The 22,205-nt window shown below is 43.3% G+C and overlaps 1 protein-coding gene across 2 annotated transcripts in view; it reads right to left on the bottom strand.

The window, feature by feature from the left end:
* Window positions 1-22,205, bottom strand: part of IMPG1 (interphotoreceptor matrix proteoglycan 1) — a 108,059-nt gene that overhangs the window by 15,535 nt on the left and 70,319 nt on the right. For both annotated transcript variants that reach the window (XM_059942102.1, XM_059942103.1), the window contains 2 exons: window positions 9,675-10,203; window positions 6,826-7,045 (listed from right to left, as the gene is read on the bottom strand). In XM_059942102.1, the coding sequence (XP_059798085.1) occupies window positions 6,826-7,045; window positions 9,675-10,203 (749 nt within the window). The remainder of the gene's footprint in view (window positions 1-6,825; window positions 7,046-9,674; window positions 10,204-22,205) is intronic.

Here is a 22,205-nt window from a genome sequence, read left to right as displayed (position 1 = left end):
AGTAATAAATCCTTCCTTCTCTGGCTCTTTGGCTTGCTTGTGTCTTTTGGTTCAACACCCATCAAGAGGGGAACCCAGTTTTCGGGTAACACTGCCTCAGCCTGGCTTTCCCTCTCCTCCATTCTGAGCATCTTTACTCCTTACTTAGTACCCAAGGCTGCCCTCACAGTGGAAGCAGTACCCCGCCACTCCCAGAAATGTCTGCGTTTTCCTCCTGCCCTTTCTGGAATAGCCCCTCCTCACCCTCCCTTGCCTGGGCCCACCACGACTCTACAAGGCCCAGCCCCTATGGCTGTCTGTCTAGGAAGCCTGCGGTGACATTCTCTCACCTGGGGAGAGTGAATTGCTCCCTGCTCTGTGCTTCTTAACATTTCTGTTCATATCCTGACTATAGTGTTTAGAGAGTCTCTGACCTTTTTTGTACATGCTTCTGTCTCTCTTGTTAGGCCTTTTGCTCCCTGGGGCAGAGATGGACTCCATCCACCTTTGGGTCCGGTGTCTAGAATAGCACCTGGCTCTAGGCAGACGGTCCCTAAGTGCTTCCTGAAGGGATGAATGAACAGAGTCCCACATCGTTTTTGCATTGCCATTTACTTGTCCGACTTTTCTGTAACGGCAAAGAGAAAGGCCGGAGAGAGCAAGAGGCTGGGAAACCTTTGATGGTTTAAGAAAAATCCCCCAACATTTGGAAATAAGGAGAAAACTTGTTGACAAGTTGCCTGGTAAACAGGGATCATTGTGGACCGACCCGGCTAGCTGCCTGCATTTTTGCAGCCGGCCAGCTGGATTTTTACATTTTCACATGGTTATACACGCACCAACATAATATCCTCAATTTTGCCTTTTGTCTCGTAAGGCCTAAAATATTCACTGTCTGGCCTTTTAAGAAACACTTTGCTGACTCCTAGAAGGAGGTAACTTGGTTTGACCTACCATTTACTATTGATTATGGCATTTTACAACTCTATGAAGTTAGAAGCTATCGTAGAGAAAGTGGATAAGATACAATGATTGTATTTTCTGTTTTGTATTTAGATTTCATCATTTGCTTTTGTTCTCTGTTTATATAAGATCCCTGTTTCCATATCCTCTTTAAATCAGATTTGTCATCTAACAATTTCCTTATTAATGAGTCAAATAAGACTGTGGCATATGCTCACTATCTATTCGTATGACATTCATGCTTTTCACATTTTGGGGTTTGGAGGAGGCAGGCTGGCGGCTCCCGGGCTGGGGGACAGTGCACCTGAGGCGGGAGACCCTCCAGTGTTGTGTAGCCCAAGTTTTAGTCTGTTTCTTCCAAGAAACTGGTAAGAAAAGTGCAAAGAGGTAAGACACCCAGTAACTTAGTTTTGCTGTATTTGGCCATCCTGGTTGGGAAAAGGTTGAAATGATAGGACACGTTCCCCATTTTCCAAGGAAAGATTCTTGGGCTTCTCTCCCGTCAACAAGCTAGGTATTTATTCCAGATGTACAGTATTTCCAGAGCTGCCCTTTTTCTCTCTCAAGAGTTCCCTTTCTGATCCTCTTTCAAGGAGAGTTTTCTCCAGTAAGTTCAAGCAAATACTTGCATGAACAAACCCGAATCAGCGAGGCTTCTTGTATTGGCTAAAGTGGCCTTCGGGTGTTATCTGGGATTTTGATGGTCAGTGCCCTGACACTGTGACCTCTCTTGCTACGTGCTGGGGGATGGGCACTGCTGAGTGTCAGCCGAGCCTTAGACACTAGAAAAGACCATGCCGGCAACAGAGCCAGAGGCCGCGTGTATTGGAATTTGAGTCCTTGCTCTCTAGGAAGCTGAAGTAATAATTATCATCACTTGGTGTCCGGGGACCTGAGAGGCAGCCTGAGCAGTTGGGTGCACTGGCTGAATGTAGTAGGAGGATGTTTTAATCAGCTTGTCTGTCAATCACCATGACAGCTTACACTTAAATACACCACCATGAGGAGAAAATCTGGACCTGCCAGACATGCTGAAACACTAGAAGCAAAGTAGCTGCCATCTTCTAGATTAAAGCATTAAGAAGAAAACTACTGAAAATCATATGCATATTCTCCCTTAATTTGTTTTAAAATCCAGACACCCATTTCTTCTACAATCAAAATACTAGTTTTGTACATATTTCCCCAAACTAAAATTGTACAGGAGAACTGAGGCTAGAAACACTTGACTATACTCTAAGTATACAGGTGTCTTTTTTTTTTTTTTTTTTTGTGATCGGCATTTTACGTTTCAAGAAGTTTTATAAGATGTGCAGGTTCATAGAAGTAAGAAATTAATGAACTCTGTGCAGAAGCAACGGTTGTGAGTGTTCTGAGTTTGGGGCTGTCTCCGCTTGGATCGGAGCAGGCTGTGAACAGGGAAGGGCTGTGAATAGTGTGAGAACGAAGGTGGGAGCATTCGTGAATCTGTGTCTGGGTGGGTCCCCGAGCACCTCTCCGTCTTGGGTGGCCACTTCCCTCTCTTCAGCAGCGACCACCCTCCAAAGGTAGCTTGGGCCACTGCCACCAAGACTTTTGTGGCTGGTGTCCCGCCTCTCCGGCTCTGGTGCCGACAAAGATTTTCTCCTTGACCAGACCCTAACTCAGGCTCCCCTAAAATTTTCAACTCGGCCTCAACTCTTGGACTTCTGTGTTTGTCTCTTCGTTGTCCAATTTTAGCGTGAAAGCTGTTAAGTAGGTTTGGCCAGAATCTCCCAGCTTCCATATAAATGATCATCAGGTTCCTCATCCTCTGCTCTCTCCCAGGTTGTGTCTGACCACCTGGCCTGCCTTCAGCAAGAATCCTTTTAGGTCAGTTTAGCCAGAATCCCCTCTGACCCCTGATGTTCCTTCTTAGTAATATTCCATCCACTGACCCATTCTGCTCCTTGGCTATAAATTCCCACTTGCATGTGCTGTGCCCAGAGCTGGGTCCAATCTCTCTCCTCCACTGTGAGACTCCATTGCCGTGGTCCCTACATCCATCGAGATGGGCCCCTGGAATAAAGTCTCCCTTGGCATCTTTAACAAATGTGACTGAGTAATTGTTTCTTTAACGATGCTGGCTGTCTTCATGGCGGCTCCAGCAGCCCAGCCCTCATACCACCAACTACCACAGGCCTCCTCACTGCCTGAGACCAGCCAGGGGGACCAGAATTCTCTACGTCCATCTCTATCCCCATACTTTCTCTGTACTATTCAGGCCTCAGGCTTCCTTGAAATGGGATTTCAAGGAAAACTCAGTGCTTTCTTCTTTATGGGATCCCTCCCTGGTGATTCCCAAACTCACAGAAATTTGCAACTAAGAGTAGCATATCAGAAAGTGCTCATTAGAAGGTCTTTGAAGGAAAAAGGCACAGCTTTGATCCCAGCATCATTGTAAGGTGACCACCCTTGGCCACAGGGCAAGTTCCTGTGGGCAGGGACTTTCATAGGTTCGCCGGTTATTACCATGGTGGATGAATGCTGACTCTCTTGGGTTACACACGTAGAAGATGGTAAGGTTCAATCAATCATCAGCCATGGGCTTCCCTGGTGGCGCAGTGGTTAAGAATCCACCTGCCAATGCAGGGGACACGGGTTCGAGCCCTGGTCTGGGAAGATCCCACATGCCGTGGAGCAACTGGGCCCGTGACCCACAACTACTGAGCCTGCGCGTCTGGAGCCTGTGCTCTGCAACAAGAGAGGCCGCGATAGTGAGAGGCCCACGCACCGCGATGAAGAGTGGCCCCCGCTTGCCGCAACTAGAGAAAGCCCTCGCACAGAAACGAAGACCCAACACAGCCAAAAATAAATAAATAAATAAATAAAGGTCTTATTTAAAAAAAAGAAAAAAAAAATCATCAGCCACTTTCTGGCTACATGGGTGAATCTTCCCTTTGCCTTTTGTGAAATAACTAAACCAGCTGCAAGGGAGGAAGCCTTGCCTCCTCCCACCTTCTCCAGCTCCCTGCCCATTGGGAAATGGCACAGTGTCTTCTCACTATGACTAGGAGCCCTTTTGGATATTAGATTTATCCATTTTGATTTATATAGAGGAATCCATAAAGTTTTTTGCTATTTATTTTTAACTTGTATAAAATCCATATTTGGCTTTCTAATTCTGCTGTCCTCCAACCCTTTCGTTTAGGCATTACTCATGTCCTGGCTGGCTCACGACAGCCATTCTTGGCAGACCTCGTCCATCTATCCATCCATCCATCCATCCATCCAGTCATTCAATAATTCTATGAGTTCTAGCGTATTAAAAATTCAGATTTTTCTGAATTCTCCAAGTATCAAGGAAGAAGTAGAGTAAGGTAATGTCCCAGGTTGCCCAGTGCTCTCTGGCCCCCCCTCTTGCTCTACCATCAATCAGTGTAAATTTGGCTCCAGCAGGCACTGGAACCCATGTTAGTACGATCTCATTTCTATTGCTATTGGCTTCTTAGAGGAAAAGCTACAGAGCCAAACTGGTTGTGAGAAATTAGTGAAATAATTTCAGTTGAACCTCCGCACAAATACCTTGTCATGGTACTTGTCATTGTTCCCACTGGTACCCTCCTCAGATCACATATTATTAGTCAAGTTGCTAATGACGATGTTACAATATTAACCACTAACTTTTATTAGTCAACTACAGTGTGTTGAATGTTATGCTAAGTGTTGGCTAACCCTCACAGCTGTTACTATTTCCATTTTCCAGTTGTGGAGATGGAGTGCTGCTGTTAGTGAAACTGAACAGGACCCTGTAGGGCTCCTGGGCATGGAAGCCTTTCTGTGTCCCTGTTTCTTGTTTGTAGGGAATACACTCCAGCCTCCATGACCTTCCCCGAGTTCCAAAGGGCAGGTTCAAACAGACGCTAATCAGGGAAGGGAGGGGATGGTGAGACAAGGGAAGAATAGTCAAGAAACAATAGTGCAGCCTTGGGGCAGGGTTCTGGTTCCGCCTCAAGGGATACACATAACAATATCTTTCAGCTCTTCTGCAGAACTGAAACCCCCAACAAATGGAAGATGTTAGCATTCTTCCTTCTGGGGAAGATCACAGTTGATAACCTCGAGAAGCTCATCAAGAGACCACCTGAGGCCAGCTTAAAGGAATGCAGGCCCTGCACACACCCCGATCCTTATCAGCAACTCTGCCCTTGAACCATTGCTATAAAACTCCTCACCAAATCCCACCCCACCTCCTGCCCAGGTTGGGTCACACAGTTTTGAGAGGCACGAGCCTGCTGTGTCCCCCTTTGCCTGGCAAAGCAATAAAACTATTATTTTCTGTTTCACCCAAAGCCCTGTGTCTGAGATTCGATTCCGCACTGGTGCACAGAGGCAGAGTTTTTGGCATCATTAGAACGCAGGATTCATGTTCAGGACCATAGCCCTCCAAGGTCATGGTTTTCTGCTGTGCTTCCTTCCAGCGTCCCCAGGGTCCCTTACACATCCCTGGCCAAATACATTACCAGCTTCCTGCCCTCTATCTAAGAGGCGCCCAGTTTTCCCCTGCCTCAACTTGGCTCCTTACTTTACCTTCTCCTATTGTTGGATGGGTCTCTAAGTAGCCTGTCAGCTCCCTGGGGAGGAAAAAAGGGAGGGGGTCAGGCCCTTGTCTCTCTTATGCTAAGTTCTCCCTATATATGTTCCTGTTTTCAATTGACTGAAAAGAATTGGTCTTCTGATTTTAACTGGCAGGGGTCCCCTGGTAGTTTTCAGGGGAAGAGGCAGTATCTTACTAGCATTTAGGAGGTCTTTGATTTCTTAGGGGTCCAGAGGGCTTGCTTAGCTGCTTGTATGTTCAAAGGTAAGCACTCCAGGCTCAGTGCCTTCGGGCTCTCTGTCTTTCTAATAATCCTGTTTACCGAGGTAGGAGGCAATTTTCTTAAAGTTGCTCAAGGCTCTGCTCCATCAAAGATAAGTGTCTCCCAACTGAGCCTTTTTGTTTGCATTTTGCCCAAGGCCTTTCCCTCTGCCTTCCTTGTTAGTCCCCAGGAAGCCGGAGAGGATGTTAAAGATCCACCTCACTAATTCATAGCCAATTAGGAAGTTTGTTCCGAACATGACTCGAAGGTCGCTTTTCCAGTAGATTTGGAGCCTTGCCCCCCTTGAGCTCCAGGGAATTAAAACATTTTCTTTAATTGGTTAGAAAACAGAATTTTGAAGCTAATGGTGGAAACAGTTCCCAATTTGGGCATAGCTGGTTATATTGGTACATACACTATGCTTTATTATCAGAACAAATGTTTGCTTTCTATTTTGTAGCTTCGGGCTCAGCCCCTGTATCTTTAAGTTTTTTTTTCACATCTAACTACTTTGTTTTACTCTGCACAAGTGGAAGCTGATCTAGGGTATACAAATGGGAAGGGACATGATTTTCCTCTTGGGTGATGGTGAAGTGGCTTTCTTCCAAGTTTGAGTCTTGGTCTAATGATTATTTTTCTTTCCTCGGGAAACTCAGTTTCATCCCGAATTGTGCTACGAAGAGAACTGGAAGGTTTCTTAGGTAGTTGCAGTTCTCTGAGAAAGTGCTTTTGACTTCCGGCAAGATGTACATTAGCTTGGCTGTGGGTTATGTTAAAAAAAAAAAATCTCTTAAGCACAGCAAAAGTTTTGTTCTGTGGGGAAACTAAAGAGCCCAGATTGTGAAGCAAGAGCTATACTTGCTCTTTGCTTTTTTGATGTAGGAAAACTTTAACCTGCATGTCTTAGGACCCTACCTTTCTACTACGTTGATTCATAGCTTCCGAGAAGTTATTTTGTCAAGTGCGGTTTTAAACTGATTGTTGTGGCCTCAAAGTTGAACTGCATGCTTACGCAAACAAACAAAACCAAAACACTCCCACAGATTTCTGGGTTGGATTCTTTTACCTGGTTCAACATCGAGAGAGTAGCTATCTATTTCCAGATCAAGCTGTTGTGCTGCCGCAGAACGAAAATCCTCCAAGACCCCTCGCACAGCCTTGGTGAGGTTATACGGCACGGATTTAGCAAACTTCATCTTGCTATTCACAATCACACTCCCATTTCTGAAGTTAAGTATTTCAAGTTGCTTAAAACCCGTAAGATTGGATCGTAGATATGGAACCAGCTGCAAAAATAAAAGACGGTTTACTCTTAACGGTGTTCTAAGTGCTCAGCTGTTGCTAATTCCATTTATAATCACATTTCATTATCTGGGGCATAAATTTCAGTTCCTTCTTTATGTTTGTGTTTGGATTGAACATGAGACCAGAACACCACTATTTAATGATCTATTTGCAGTGATTATGTCCCATATTTCCACTTTCCTGGGTATTGAGATGGATGGGCAGTGATTTTCTTCATGATGAATTGTGAGAACAGAGGATTGAAAAAAAAAATCCAGTTCAATGCTATCAGCCAAGCAGGGATGCCAGGTTCAGTTATTAAAAAAAAAAAAATCCAAGTAAATAAAAACGTGTTCCAAACTGAGCCCAGGAGCAGACTGACCTATGCCTGGTAAATAGGACATCCATTTGGAAGCAACCAATTTGAAATGACCTATTGAAATAAACAACAGCTGAAACATCACCTCGTCTGTCTGTGCAGGATGCTTCAGATCAACACAAATGTGGTGAAGTGGAAAGAGCAGAGAACTTGGCCGTCAGGAGACTAGGTGTCAGTCCTGTGACTGTCGCTAGCCAGCGGTGTGACCCCATCAAGCCACTTAACTACCGCTGTACCTCAGTGCTCTCACCTGAATTGTGAGGGAGAAGAAAAGTTGTTCCCTAAGGACCTTTCCCAAGTTATAATTTAATAATCTCAAAACGATGCCCCAGAGAATTGTGCTTCACGTTCCCACACCTGTCTCTTATAAGCCACGTCCAACATCCATCCTCTTTTTTTTTTTTTTTTTGGCTGCGCTGCAAGGCATGTGGGATCTTAGTTCCCCGACCAGGGAACCTGTGCCCCCCTGAAGTGAAAGCACGGAGTCTTAACCACTGGACCACCAGGGAGGTCCCCACGACCATCCTTGAGATCACTTTTCAGAAATGTCTGAAACTCAGCGATGTCTGCTTTGTTTCTGGCCTTGAAAGTGAGCCCTCTCCTTCATGAACCAACACCCACGAACCCAGAGAGGGCACAGATGCAAACTACAATCTCCCAGGCTTGGCCCAGACCTGCTTTTCCTTTGCCCCTGTCCCCACCCCACCAGAATTTTGACTCTGACCCAGACCCACATGTTGGTACCCCTTCCAGTAACCGCCCCCCCCCGCACAAGGTCATTGTGAAAATAAAATGAAATTTTATGCAAAGTGTGGAACCGCTCTCTCCGGTTTTCTCCCACCTACTTTGACTAGGCTCATTCTCTATGTCTTAACATTGCTTTGGCCTCTGGTGGGAATTCCCTGTCCTCAGCTAGTGTGCAGACGACTAGCTGCTGCCTTCTCCCAAATCATTCTCCTCTTCTTCACGGGAAAGAGGCTGCCCAGGTAGAGACCACATTTCCCAGCCTCCCTTGCAGCAAGCTGTGGCCACGTGACCAGTTCCCACCAATGGAGTAGGAGTGTAAGAGATGTGAGCGACTTTGGCATCACTTGCTTAGGAAATTGCTTGCCCTGGGCTTCCTCTCTTTCCCCTTCTCACAGTGGAAACAGGGATGAACTGGTGACCTAGCTTTGGCTGCATGAGTGAGGAAACACCCTTGGGGTTGGCAAAGTTATAAGATGAAGGGATTGTGAGTTCCTGGATGATGTTATAGAACAGAGCCGTCCCACCCACCCAGTGAAAGAGAAATACACTTGTACTCTATTTAAGTTACAGTATTCTTGATCTCTTCATTATGGCAGCCCAGCATGTACCCTAGTTAATACACCTGGGTTTGGTGCCCTGGGACTCTGTTCCTTGAGATTGTCCCAATATCTACTCACCTCATTTGGGGGAGGGGGGAATAGCACAAAGTCTTTACTTTAAAGTTCACCTGAAGCATTGGTGTTTATGTGGTTTTAATTTACATAATGATTTAACTTATATGAAGCTTACAAATATTTTTCCTCTTATTTTCAGAAATTCTGTAATCTTTGTGCTATGCATTGTGTACTTGAATTTCACTAGCCGTGACGGTGTAGAGGTTCATAGTTCAGCAGTTTTCATTGTGTATGTATTTCTACAAGAGTACATGTGAGTTTAAGGGGTGTTTCATAAATCAGGGTTATATGCCACCATGATTGTCTTCTCACTTTCTTTGTTAGGGCTTGGGATGCTAAGCCATTTAGTCAGTTTTTTTTTTTTTTTTTTAGTTTTATGAGAATTTAAGGGGAACTAAAAAAAAAAGAATTCTTACACTTGAACTCTCGGCCTCATTTGTGCTGGACTTTTCTAGCCTTGAACTCTTTAGTCAGATGGCTGGAAAACAGCATGTGGCATTGTAACTTAGGAGAAGTCTGCTCATATTGTTTATAAATTCCAAGTTCAGTCCGTGAGTGGCTATGTATTCCTCCTGGGAAAACTAAATCGGGAGGAACTATAATGAAAAGGTCTTAAAAATAAGTTTGTTCCCAGGAAGCTGGGCGGCAGTGGTCCATTGGATCTGAATCCATCTCAACGCTCTAGCTGAATGCTGTCGGCAACAGCTATCTCAGAGGCTTTCTCTTCCACCTTGCATTGCTCAAGACAGCCAGGGATTATATTATAAAATAACAGCAAAAAAAGAAAAAAGAAAGGAGACACACAGATAGCTGTACGCAGTGTCCACTCACCAGCTGTGTGAATCGCTGCTCCAGAGCTTTGTACTCCAGCGAGCTCTTGTTGAACAGGTCAGTGGAGAAGGGCATGTTGGCCACACGCAGACTGAAGAACACCACCAGCTCTCGGCCCCTGGCGGTGACGGTCATGGCTCTGGTGGTGATGTACTGCAAAGCTGGGCCAGGAGTGATGTTCTCCAAGAAATGATCCAGGGTGGAAACATACCCACTGAATCCCAGTACCTCAGAGGATGTGTGAGTGCTGGCGAGATCCGTTCCGTCTAAGTCTCCGACTGTATCTTGACTGCTGATACTCAACCTGCTGTCTTCTGAAGATGCAGGTGAATGTGAAATTTCCTGAGCCAATTGGCTGATGGCAGAATAATCATCAGTGGGGATGGTTAGCCGTGGGATTAGTACTGTCTGGTCAAGGGACATTATGTCTGTGGCACTTTGATCAGTCTGAGAAAAGATGCTCGACGCAGTAAAAAAAGGTAGAGTTTCTGATAGGGAGGTAGAGGCCACAGCAGCTGGAGACCAAGAACTGTCCATGGAGGAAGCTCCTGAGACCAATTCATTATGTCCAAGCATCCCCGCAAAGAATAGAAAGCAAAAAAGAAAATCCAAAGTTAAAATTAATTTTGGAAAAATAGCATTTGACTATCTTAATGTCATATTTTATTTTATTTATTTTTAAATTTCTTTGATTTTATTCCAGTTTTATTGAGATGTAATTGACATACCTCACTGCATAAATTTAAGATGTACAGCATGTTTTGACTTACTTATGTAGTGAAATAATTACCATATTTAGTATCATATTTTAAAAAGCAAATTGGTGGTAATTCCCTGGCGGTCCAGTGGTTAGGACCCCGTGCTTTCACTGCTGAGGGCACGGGTTCAATCCCTGGTCAGGGAACTAAGATCCTGCAAGCCACATGGCGTGGCCAGAAAACAAAAAAGACAAATTGGTACAGAAAGGGCAGGCAGCCCTGTGTCCACACCTAGGGAGACAGAGGGTGGGTCTCTATAACCATTTTATTCAGGCCCAATACTTCTGGATATGCGAGACTAAAAGAGCACCAATTGCCTAGAATTACAGGAATTACTTACTGCCCAGTGAGACACAGCACATCTAGGGACCAGGTGGTAAAAAAGGACTAGGTCAGCAGGTGGCAGCACACCACAGATGGCTTTGGGGTAGACTTGGATCCCACATCCCCATCTGGACCTCCCAGACAATTAGCTGTGCTCTTTTGGCCCGGAGTTTTATTCACCTTCCAATCATGCAAACCTGAATTTTATGTAATTGGATTTTTGGGGGGGATCTCAGTTATCACATTTTGGTAGTTTCATCAATTAAAATTTAAATTATGCTTTTCCAAAATTGGATAATCTGACTGAATAACTTGCCTATTTGCAAAATGATATGGAGAGCGTGAAGATGTGGGTTACACATATAATTTGAACTTTGTATTGGCCATACAACTAAATATTTGGTAATATTTAAAGGTTTTTTTTTTCATTCCTACATGATTATACCTTGATACTACCACCACTTTGCATTGCTTTCTTGAGTAAGTACATATTGAACTACTGAAGTCCATTCCCTTTTTGGTGCAATATTAAAATCAGTAAGTATTTATGAACTAAGAAAGTGGTTATATGAAGCTTTCAGATAAAGATGTTGGTGGGTTATTAAAATATTCCAATAAACCTAAATCTAGAGCCACTGACAGATAATATTTAAGGCATTAGGTAGATCAAAACAGGGAGCTTTCTGTGAATACTTCGGTGGCATTTTGGCAAATATGTGGGAAAACTGTGTTAAAGTCCAAAAGCTAAGCATGATGAATGGACTGTCTGGATGCAGATATCATCTTTGGACTCTCAGTCAGCTAATTTACTAGAGTGCAATCACCCAAACTGAAAATCCAAGTGATAAACAGCTCTGAAAGGTAGAATCATATTACTTTTATTAGTTTCTTAAAATAAAACCCGTCTGTGGAGAATCTAACCAGATTTCAGAGAAGCACCCCCTTTTCTTCCACCTGGGGAGGATGCCTGGGTGTGTCTACCCATAATTCACTCAACTATCAGAAATGATGTTTTGTAACATCCAAGATCTTTCTAGATATACACTCGTAGTTTTATTCAAATCTCTATTGCCATGGCCTGAATGTTTGCATTCTCCCAAAATCTATACGTTGAAATCCTCATCTCCAATGTGACAGTATTTGGAGGTAGGGTCTTTGGGAGGTAATTAGGTCAGGAGGGTGGAGCCCTCATGAATGGGATTAGTGCCTTTATAAATAAAAAGAGACATAAGAGAGATGATCTCTCGCTCTCTCTGCCATGTGAGGATACAGAAAGAAGGCATCTGTGTGCTAACCAGAAAAAAGGCCCTCACCAGGAACGGAATCAGCCTGCAATTTGACCTTGGACTTCCCAGCCTCCAGAACTGTGAGGAAGAAATTTCTGTCATTTAAGCCACCCAGTCTATGATGTTCTGTTATAGCAGCCCAAGCTGACTAAGACATCCTTGGAAAGATCTGGGATAAGTAAATTGAAGCCTTCAAGTACTATCAGTGGTTTGATTTGACTTTGTGCTGGGGGGAAATGCACTTGAATCTGAGCTCCTCTGTGCTCTTCCAGATGGTCAGGGTCAGGGAGGAAGACAATGACAGGTGTCTTCTTTCTGCTCCGAGCCAGCATCTCATTACTCATACCTTTCTCAGTACAGAGATTTTCGTCAGATTAAAACAGTCTGTTGCATTATGTCATCAACCAGCAAACAAGAATTTTTAACTCTTGACCTTTGTGGCATCTTTTAAAAAATTTTTTTTATTTTTTGGCTGTGTTGGGTCTTAGTTGCGGCACGCGGGATCTCTCCTTGAGGCTCACAAGCTCAGTAATTGTGGTGCATGGGCTTAGTTGCCCCGCAGCATGTGGGGGGCACTTAGTTCCCCGACCAGGGATCGAACCTGCGTCCGCTGCATTGGAAGGCAGATTCTTTACCACTGGACCACCAGGGAAGTCCCTGTGGCATCTTAACATTAATCATTCACATTCACAATAGACCCAACAAAGTTATTTCACTGATAGAACCGTTGGCTATTTAAATGTACATTGTTAGATAAAATACAGGACTCCCACTGGAACATACTTATACTAAAACATTATTTGTTGTTTATCTGAAATTCAAGTTTAACTAGTTATCTTGTATTTTTCTTTGCTGAACCTAGCAGCCCTATTTAAGTGTGATTTTAATGGACTCCTCACAGTCTCTCAGCTTGATATTGAAACTACTAAGGCTAGAGTCAATTCCTTTGAAACAAAATATCATCCAGACATTACCACTACTTATAAATGTATTTAAACTAATTATTCATCAGACTCTTATGCAAAAGACATACCAGCAACAAAGGCCATCCTAACCTTAAGTTTTTACACTGCAATGGAGAAGGCAAGCACGAAAAGCCAAGGCCATTTATTTCATCATGAGGTATGCAAAACAGGTTCAAAATAACTTGACTTTTTAGCTGTCATGTTAGAGCATGTGTAGAGTTCTCATGAGGGCATGAGGTATGTTTATATGTATGTGTGCTGGCGGGGGTGGGGGGGGGGGTGGGGGCGCTGGTAGAAGCCCAGCTGCTGGGTGTAAAGGAAAAGGCTACTTTGGTCACTTTCTGGGCAGGAGATCTTCCCGCAAACAAAGGCCACAGATGAAATGCTCCAAACCAAAGTGGATGAACTCAGGTCCAGCTGAAGCCCAAAGTGAGATAAGCCGGTAACAGGTGAGGATGGGCTCAGTGGGGGCAGCCGGAAGCCCCACTAGTAGCCAGAGGAAGGCACAGAGACGTGTGAGGCAAGTGCAGATGAAAGATCATTCTAAATGCCGCTGGAAAGGGTCACACATCTACATGCACCCACTAATCATAAACATCCGGAGGTCACCTGGTTTATGTTTAAAAACCTAAAAACAAAGATTCCACAGTCTCCTTTAGATCTTCAAGTGACATGACCAGCAAGTTCTTAATTCTCTATCAAACAAATCCATTCTTATTTATCACAACAAAAAAGTCATCTTCTTTTTGGCATATTATAGAGATAGAACATATGTGTTTACTATTCATTCATTCAGCAAATAGATATTGATGGCCTACTATGTGCCAGACACTGTTCCAGGTGCAGGGGTACATCAGTGAACAAAACAGATAAAAGTTTCTGGCCCCAAGAAGGTTACTATCTAGTGGACGAAGACAGAAAATAAACAAAATAAACAAAGGGAAATATATTCTATACCAGGTGGTGATAAGAGCTAATGAAGTAACATGAAGCAGGAAAGAAGGTGGGAATGCTGGGTTTGCAATTTTATACGGTGGTCATTGAGAGTGCAATATTTAAGCAAGACCTGAAGGAGGTGAGAGAGTTTAGCCATGCAGCAAATGCAAATGAGAAAGCCAGAGAAAGAAGGGTGTCTGTATTGCTCCAGGAACAGCTAGTTGTGAGGGTAGCATAGCCAGAATAAAGTTCTATACTATCAGTTGAGTGTGAGGGTGACTAAAGATATTTTTAAACACATAAAGTCTCAAAAAATTCCTCCCAGGCACCCTTTCTTAGGATGTGTTTACCTAAAATGATAGGGCAAACCAAGAAATAGGAAGACATGGGGTACTGAAGAAAAGTTAGGGAAATCCCCAGGAAGAAGGTGAAGGGGTCTCTCAGAGAGATGGGTACTCGAGGTGTAAAAGGAAACTAAGTACATGTGATGCTTATATCACCAAGCCCTCTGCCATTGTACCTTTTTTTTTTTTTTTTAACTTGAGAAAACTACTAATGGATGTGCTCCATAAAACAAGAGAGTGGGGCTTCCCTGGTGGCGCAGTGGTTGAGAATCTGCCTGCCAGTGCAGGGGACACGGGTTCAAGCCCTGGTCTGGGAAGATCCCACATGCCGCGGAGCAACTAGGCCCGTGAGCCACAACTACTGAACCTGCACGTCTGGAGCCTGTGCTCCGCAACAAGAGAGGCCGCGATAGTGAGAGGCCCGCACACCGCGATGAAGAGTGGCCCCCACTTGCCACAACTAGAGAAAGCCGTCACACAGAAATGAAGAACCAACACAGCCAAAAATAAAAATAAATTAATTAATTAATTTAAAAAAATAAATGAGGAGAGGCTTCTTCCTTCAACTCTACCATGCTGTTATCCATTAAACTTCCAGTCAGAAGACCTGGGTTTACCTCAGGTTAAAAAAAAAAAAAAAAAATGAGAGTGAACTCAGAGGGGCTTGAGATCTAGGGATCAGGGAATCCAACTCAGGAGAAAGGCCAAAGAAATTTTAAGGATGACAGAAAATGGAAATCCCAGGTGACAGCTGTCCAAAAGGCCTGGAGAGTAGTAGTGCAGGAGAAAGAGAAGGTCTTTGAAAATTGGAAGTGATAAGTTACCTGATGTGGAAAATAATACTGGAAATTTCAATGCATAATTTGAAAAGAATTGGCAATAAGTACAAAGAACATTAAGCACATAAAAAAATCAAAGAAAACATTAATTCCAGGAAAACAGAAAGTAAACATATTTAGAGAAAATAGTTCAGCTGTAAATACATAATGGAAACACTGAATATTGATTCAATTATAGTTATTACCATATTGATAGGGAAGGGTGTTGTAAGAAACTTAAATCCTTATTTGCAATAATAGGAAGTCAGTAAATAATGTATAAAACAGATGAGTCAAAAGATGTATATTATTTAAAAATATGGCAAGAATAAATGCCAGAAGAAATAGCTGAGTTAAAAGGGAGTACTTTTGGTAAGTGGGACTGCACAGTGGGGAAGTGTGAGATAGCAAAACGCTGTATTTGTCAGAATACTTCAATGATTTGGCTTTAGAAATATTAAACGTTTTATTTTGAGACAACTGAATATTCAAATGCAGTTCTAAGAATAGTAGAGAAGGGCATCGGTGAAAATGGCAGAAGAAGAAACTCCAAAAGTCAAGTTGTCCTTCACATTTGAAAGTTACAGGTAGTAAGTAGCTGGGATACAATAAGAAATATGTATTTGCCTGGGCCTCCAGTTCCTGACACAGAGCTCCTAAATTTCTGAACCTTGAGCGGCAGCTGGAAAAGTATGCAGTCAAACCCGTTCCAGGGAGAAATTGGGAGCTGTGTGTGTTTGCCGGCTCCCTCTGTGCTGAACCCCAGGGGTGGCCACAGGAAGTGCTTGGTACCCATTTAAAATTGCCTCTTTTGTTTTCTGTGGTTCTGGGGGACTGTGGATGCTGAGCTCCACTGGCTGCCAGAGCTGGGTGATTTGGGAGCCAGTCCCTTTGATGGCAGCCATAAAAGTTGGGAAGCCCCAATTTTTAGCTGGTTGATCAGAAGTACAAGTGACATCTGGGACTTTGGTATCTGCAGTAGGGGTTAGTCTTGTGGATCTGAGCTCTCTATCTGTGGGCTCTGCATCAACTCCAGGTGTTTAGTGTCATAATTGAGTTGTAGGACACCCAGTTGATGTCTGGAGAGTCGAGAATCGGTTGATGTAGGAAAACCCCCTACACATTTGATATTAGAAGTGCTGTGAATAGAGAAGTAGCTCTTCTTTTAGTAGCCAAACCCTCAGGAGCTTTGATACCCTTCCTGAAGCAATTATCTGATGATACAGTCCAGCCAACTAAAAGATACATCAAAACAGAGAACTCAGGAATACAGAAGCTATGATAGAAGGTTTGAGATTGAGCCTTAAATCCATTTAAATATGGAAATCTGTCCAGCAAGCCATGGGAGCTGGGAGTTGTGGCTGCAGAATCAATTTTAAATTGATAAACCTTGACACTGTAATATACTCGTCTAATTATCAAAACTTGGGACGTGGGGGAGTGAAGATGGCTGGACTATGTTCTGGAGTGTTCTGATAATCTTACCTTTTATGACAGTACATCAAAAATGCTGCCTAATGGTGGTATGTACAGTGTAAATGATAATGACTCCAAATTAATATTTTAGGTAATCATTTTTCTTAGCCTTTAGGGATGTTTTAAGAATGAGTATCTCATAAAGTAAGGAAGAGGGAGACCTTCAAGATGGCGGAGGAGTAAGACGTGAAGATCACCTCTCTCCCCACAAATACATCAAAAATACATCTACATGTGGAACAACTCCTACAGAACACCTACTGAACGCTGGCGGAAGACCTCAGACTTTCCAAAAGGCAAGAAAATCCCCACATACCTGGTTAGGGCAAAAGAAAAAAGAAAAAATGGAGACAAAAGAATAAGGACGGGGCCTGCACCTCTGGGAAGGAGCGGTGAAGGAGGAAAAGTTTCCACACACTAGGAAGCCCCTTCACTGGCAGGGATGAGGGCTGGGCAGGAGGGAAGCTTCGGAGCCACGGAGGAGAGCACAGCAACAGGGGTGTGGAGGGCAAAGCGGAGAGATTCCTGCACAGAGGATTGGTGCCGACCAGCACTCAGCAGCCCGAGAGGCTTGTCTGCTCACCTGCCAGGGCAGGTGGGGGCTGGGAGCTGAGGCTCAGGCTTCGGAGGTCGGATTCCAGGGAGAGGACTGGGGTTGGCTGCGTGAAGACAGCTAGTGTGCCACTGACGAGCTAGTTAGCTGGGAGGGAGTCTGGGAAAAAGTCTGGACCTGTCGGAGAGGCAAGAGACCATTGTTTTGTGGTGCGCGAGGGGAGGGGATTCCTGCTCTGTGTGCCCACAGAAGGCAGAGCACCACCTAAGCGAGCTCCAGAGATGGGTGCGAGCTGCGGCTATCAGCTGGGACCCCAGAGATGGGCATGAACTGCTAACACTGTTGCTGCTGCCACCAAGAATCCTGTGTGCAAGCACAGGTCACTACCCACACCCCCCCAGGAGCCTGTAAGCCCGCCACTGCCAGGGTCCCATGATCCAGGGACAACTTCCCCAGGAGAACACATGACACACCTCAGGCTGTTGCAATGTCAAACGGGCCTGTGTCACCGCAGGCTTGCCCTGCATTTCAGTTATGACTACCGTACCCCTCCCTTTCCCTGGCCTGAGTGAGCAAGACAGCCCTAAACAGCTATTGCTTTAACCCCCTCCTGTCTGGGTGGGGAACAGACACCTGAAGGTGGCCTACACACAGAGGCAGGGCCAAAACCAAAGCTGAACCCCAGGAACTGTGCGAACAAAGAAGAGAAAGGGAAATTTCTCTGTGCAGCCTCAGGAGCAGCGGATTAAATCACCACAACCAACTTGATAAACCCTGCATCTGTGGGATACCTGAATAGACAATGAATGTTCCCAAAATTGAGGCAGTGGACTTTAGGAGCAACTGTAGACTTGGGCTTTGCTTTCTGTGTCTGATTTGTTTTTGGTTTTATGTTTATCTTAGTTTAGTTTTTAGTGCTTGTTATCATTGGGGGATTTGTTTGGTTGCTCTCTTCCTTTTAAAAATTTTTTTTCTTATTTATTTATTTTTGTAATTTTATTATTATTTTTTTCTTTTTTCCCTTTTTGTGAGTGTGTATGTGTATGTTTCTTTGTGTGATTTTGTCTGTTTAGGTTTGCTTTTATTATCTCTCCTAGGGTTCTGTCTGGTTTTGTTTGTTTGTTTTTTCTTTTTATGAGTGTGTGTGTGTATGTTTCTTTGTGCGATTTTGTCTGTTTAGTATTGCTTTTACCATTTGGTTTGGCGTTCTATCTGTCGTTTTTTTTTTCTTCCTCCATTTTTTCCTTTTCTTCTGAGCCGTGTGGTTGGAAGGGTCTTGGTGATCTGGCTGGGTGTTGGGCCTGAGCCTCCAAGGTGGCAGAACCAAGTCCAGGATATTTGACCACCAGAGACCTTCCGGCCCCATGTAATATCAATCAGCGAGAGCTCTCCCAGAGATCTCCGTCTCAACACTAAGACCCAGCTCCACCCAACGGTCAGCAAGCTACAGTGCTGGACACCCCATGCCAAACAACTAGCAAGACAGGAACACATCCCCACCCATTAGCAGAGAGGCTGTCGAAAATCATACTAAGTTCACAGACACCCCAAAACACACCACTGGACATGACCCTGCCCACCAGAAAGACAAGATCCAGCCCCACCCACTAGAACACAGGCACCAGTCTGTCCCCTCCACTAGGAAGCCTATACAAGCCACTGAACCAACCCCACCCACTGGGGGCAGACACCAAAAATAACGGGAACTACGAACTTCCAGCCTGCGAAAAGGAGACCCCAAACACAGTAGGTTAAACAAAATGAGAAGACAGAGAAATATGCAGCAGATGAAGGAGCAAGGTAAAAACCCACCAGACCAAACAAATGAAGAGGAAATAGGCAGTCCACCTGAAAAAGAATTCAGAGTAATGATAGTAAAGATGATACAAAATCTCAGAAATAGAATGGAGAAAATATAAGAAATGTTTAACAAGGACCTAGAAGAACTAAAGAGCAAACAAACAATGATGAACAACACAATAAATGAAATTAAAAATTCTCTAGAAGGAATCAGTAGTAGAATAACTGAGGCAGAAGAACGGATAAATGACCCAGAAGATAAAATAGTAGAAATAACTACCACAGAGCAGAATAAAGAAAAAAGAATGAAAAGAATTGAGGACAGTCTCAGAGACCTCTGGGACAACACTAAACTCACCAACATTCAAATTATAGGGGTCCCAGAAGAAGAAGAGAAAAGGAAAGGGTCTGAAAAATATTTGAAGAGATTATAGTCAAAAGCTTCCCTAACATGGGAAAGGAAATAGTCAATCAAGTCCAGGAAGTGCAGAGAGTCCCATACAGGATAAACCCAAGGAGAAACACACCGAGACACATATTAATCAAACTATCAAAAATTAAATATAAAGAAAAAATATTAAAAGCAGCAAGGGAAAAACAACAAATAACATACAAGGGAATTGCCATAAGGTTAACAGCTGATCTTCCAGCAGAAACTCTGCAAGCCAGAAGGGAGTGGAGGACATATTTAAAGTGATGAAAGGGAAAAACCTACAACCAAGATTACTCTACCCAGCAAGGATCTCATTCAGATTTGACAGAGAAATTAAAACCTTTACAGACAAGCAAAAGTTAAGAGAATTCAGCACCACCAAACCAGCTCTACAACAAATCCTAAAGGAACTTCTCTGGCAGGAAACACAAGAGAAGGAAAAGACCTACAAAAACAAAACCAAATCAACTAAGAAAGTGGTAATAGGAACATACATATCGATAAACACCTTGAATGTAAATGGATTAAATGCTCCAACCAAAAGATACAGACTGGCTGAATGGATTAAAAAAATACCTGTACATATGCTGTCTACAAGAGACCCACTTCAGACTAAGGGACACAAAGAGACTGAAAGTGAGGGGATGGAAAAATATATTCCATGCAAATGGAAATCAAAAGAAAGCTGGAGTAGCAATACTCATATCAGACAAAATAGTCTTTAAAATAAAGACTATTACAAGAGACAAAGAAGGACACTACATAATGATCAAGGGATCGATCCAAGCAGAAGATATAACAATTGTAAATATATATGCTCCCAACATAGGAGCACCTCAATACATAAGGCAAATGCTAACAGCCATAAAAGGGGAAATCGACAGTACCACAATAAAAGTAGAGGACTATAACACCCTACTTTCACCAACGAACAGTTCATCCAAAATGAAAATAAAAAAGGAAACACAAGCTTTAAATGACATATTAGACCAGATGGACTTAAGTGATATTGATAGGACATTCCATCCAAAAACAACAGAATACACTTTCTTCTCAAATGCTCATGGAACATTCTCCAGGATAGATCATATCTTGGGTCACAAATCAAGCCTCAGTAAATTTAAGAAAACTGAAATCATATCAAGCATCTTTTCCAACCACAACGCTATGAGACTAGACATCAATTACAGGAAAAAAACTGTAGAAAATACAAACACATGGAGACTAAACAATATGTTCCTAAATAACTAAATAACTAAGAGATCACTGAAGAAATCAAAGAGGAAATCAAAAAATACCTAGAAACAAATGACAATGAAAACAAAATAAACCAAAACTTATTGGGACAAATGAAGTAACAGTGACATGAATTTGACATGCAGTGATGTTGTAGCTTTTAATAGCATGGTTATATTTCAGTTCTGAATGGTTTCTGAATCATTTATTCCAAGATTATGGAAAAGGTTGTGATTCTCCAGCTTTGACTTGCAAAGTGAAATAATCAATATATTTTTCTCTCTATTAATAATTTCATATATACCTGAGAGAATGATAAAGATTAATATTACATATAGTGTGCATTTGGGACTGTGGAAGACCCACAACACATTACATGGTATGGTAGCCTCTAATGGGGTCACTGATGAGCCTTACTTTCTGTTTTTAATATTCCTGTAGTGTCCCCTCCCACACTGCAGAGGCTGACTTCCATAGCATGCTATACAAATGGTGATGCATGATTCTGAGGTTAGGTCATACAACATATTACTTCTTCCACCTCGTTCCCTTGAATCAATTGCTCTGGAGGGAATCAGTTGCCATGTTGTGAGGACACTCAAGCAGCCATGTGGAGATGCTTGTATGAGGAAGAACGGAGGCCTTCTTGAGGCCAGTTTGCAAGATGTGTGAGTCATATTGGAAGAAAATCCACCAGCCCCTGTCAAGTCTTAAGATTATAGCCTCAGTTGACATCTTGACTGCAACCTCATGTGCGGCTCTGAGCCTGAACCAACCAGCTAAACTTTTACATAGATTTCCAACCTGCAGAAACTGGGAGAGATGATAAATGTTTATTGTTGCTGTCAGTCACCAAGTTGTAGAGCCATTTTATATGCAGCTACAGATAACCAATCCACATAGAACCCCTTAAAGACCTGGCATCGCAGGATTTAAGTCTCCCAGTCTCTAACTCTGGCTTTTATCAGAATACCACAAAGGATCTGGCTTTGGTTTAGGATATTCTTTTTTTTTATTAAAAATTAAAAAAAAAATTTGGGGCTTCCCTGGTGGCACAGTGGTTGAGAATCCGCCTGCCAATGCAGGTGACACGGGTTCGAGCCCTGGTCTGGGAAGATCCCACATGCCGCGGAGCAACTAGGCCCGTGAGCCACAATCACTGAGCCTGCGCGTCTGGAGCCTGTGCTCCACAACAAGAGAGGCCGCGACAGTGAGAGGCCCACGCACCGCGATGAAGAGTGGCCCCTGCTTGCTGCAACTAGAGAAAGCCCTTGCACAGAAACGAAGACCCAACACAGCCAAAAATAAATAAATAAATAAATAAATTTAAAAAAAATAAAAAATAAAAATTAAAGAAAAATTCTTTTAAATTGAGGTATAGTTTTGTTTTGTTTTTTGGGTTTTTTTTGCCACGCTGTGTGGCTTGTGGGATCTTAGTTCCCCAACCAGGGATTGAACCTGGGCCTCAGCAGGGAAAGTGCCAAGTCCTAACCACTGGACCACCAGGGAATTCCCTATTGAAGTATAGCTGATTTACAATGTTGTGTTAGTTTCACGTGTACAGCAAAGTGATTCAGTTATATATATATGTGTGTGTGTGTA

This window comes from Balaenoptera ricei, chromosome 12 (assembly GCF_028023285.1).
Source record: "Balaenoptera ricei isolate mBalRic1 chromosome 12, mBalRic1.hap2, whole genome shotgun sequence".
NCBI lineage: Eukaryota > Metazoa > Chordata > Mammalia > Artiodactyla > Balaenopteridae > Balaenoptera > Balaenoptera ricei.
The sequence above is the reverse complement of the archived record's forward strand: the minus strand, read 5'-3'. Positions and strand labels throughout refer to the sequence as shown.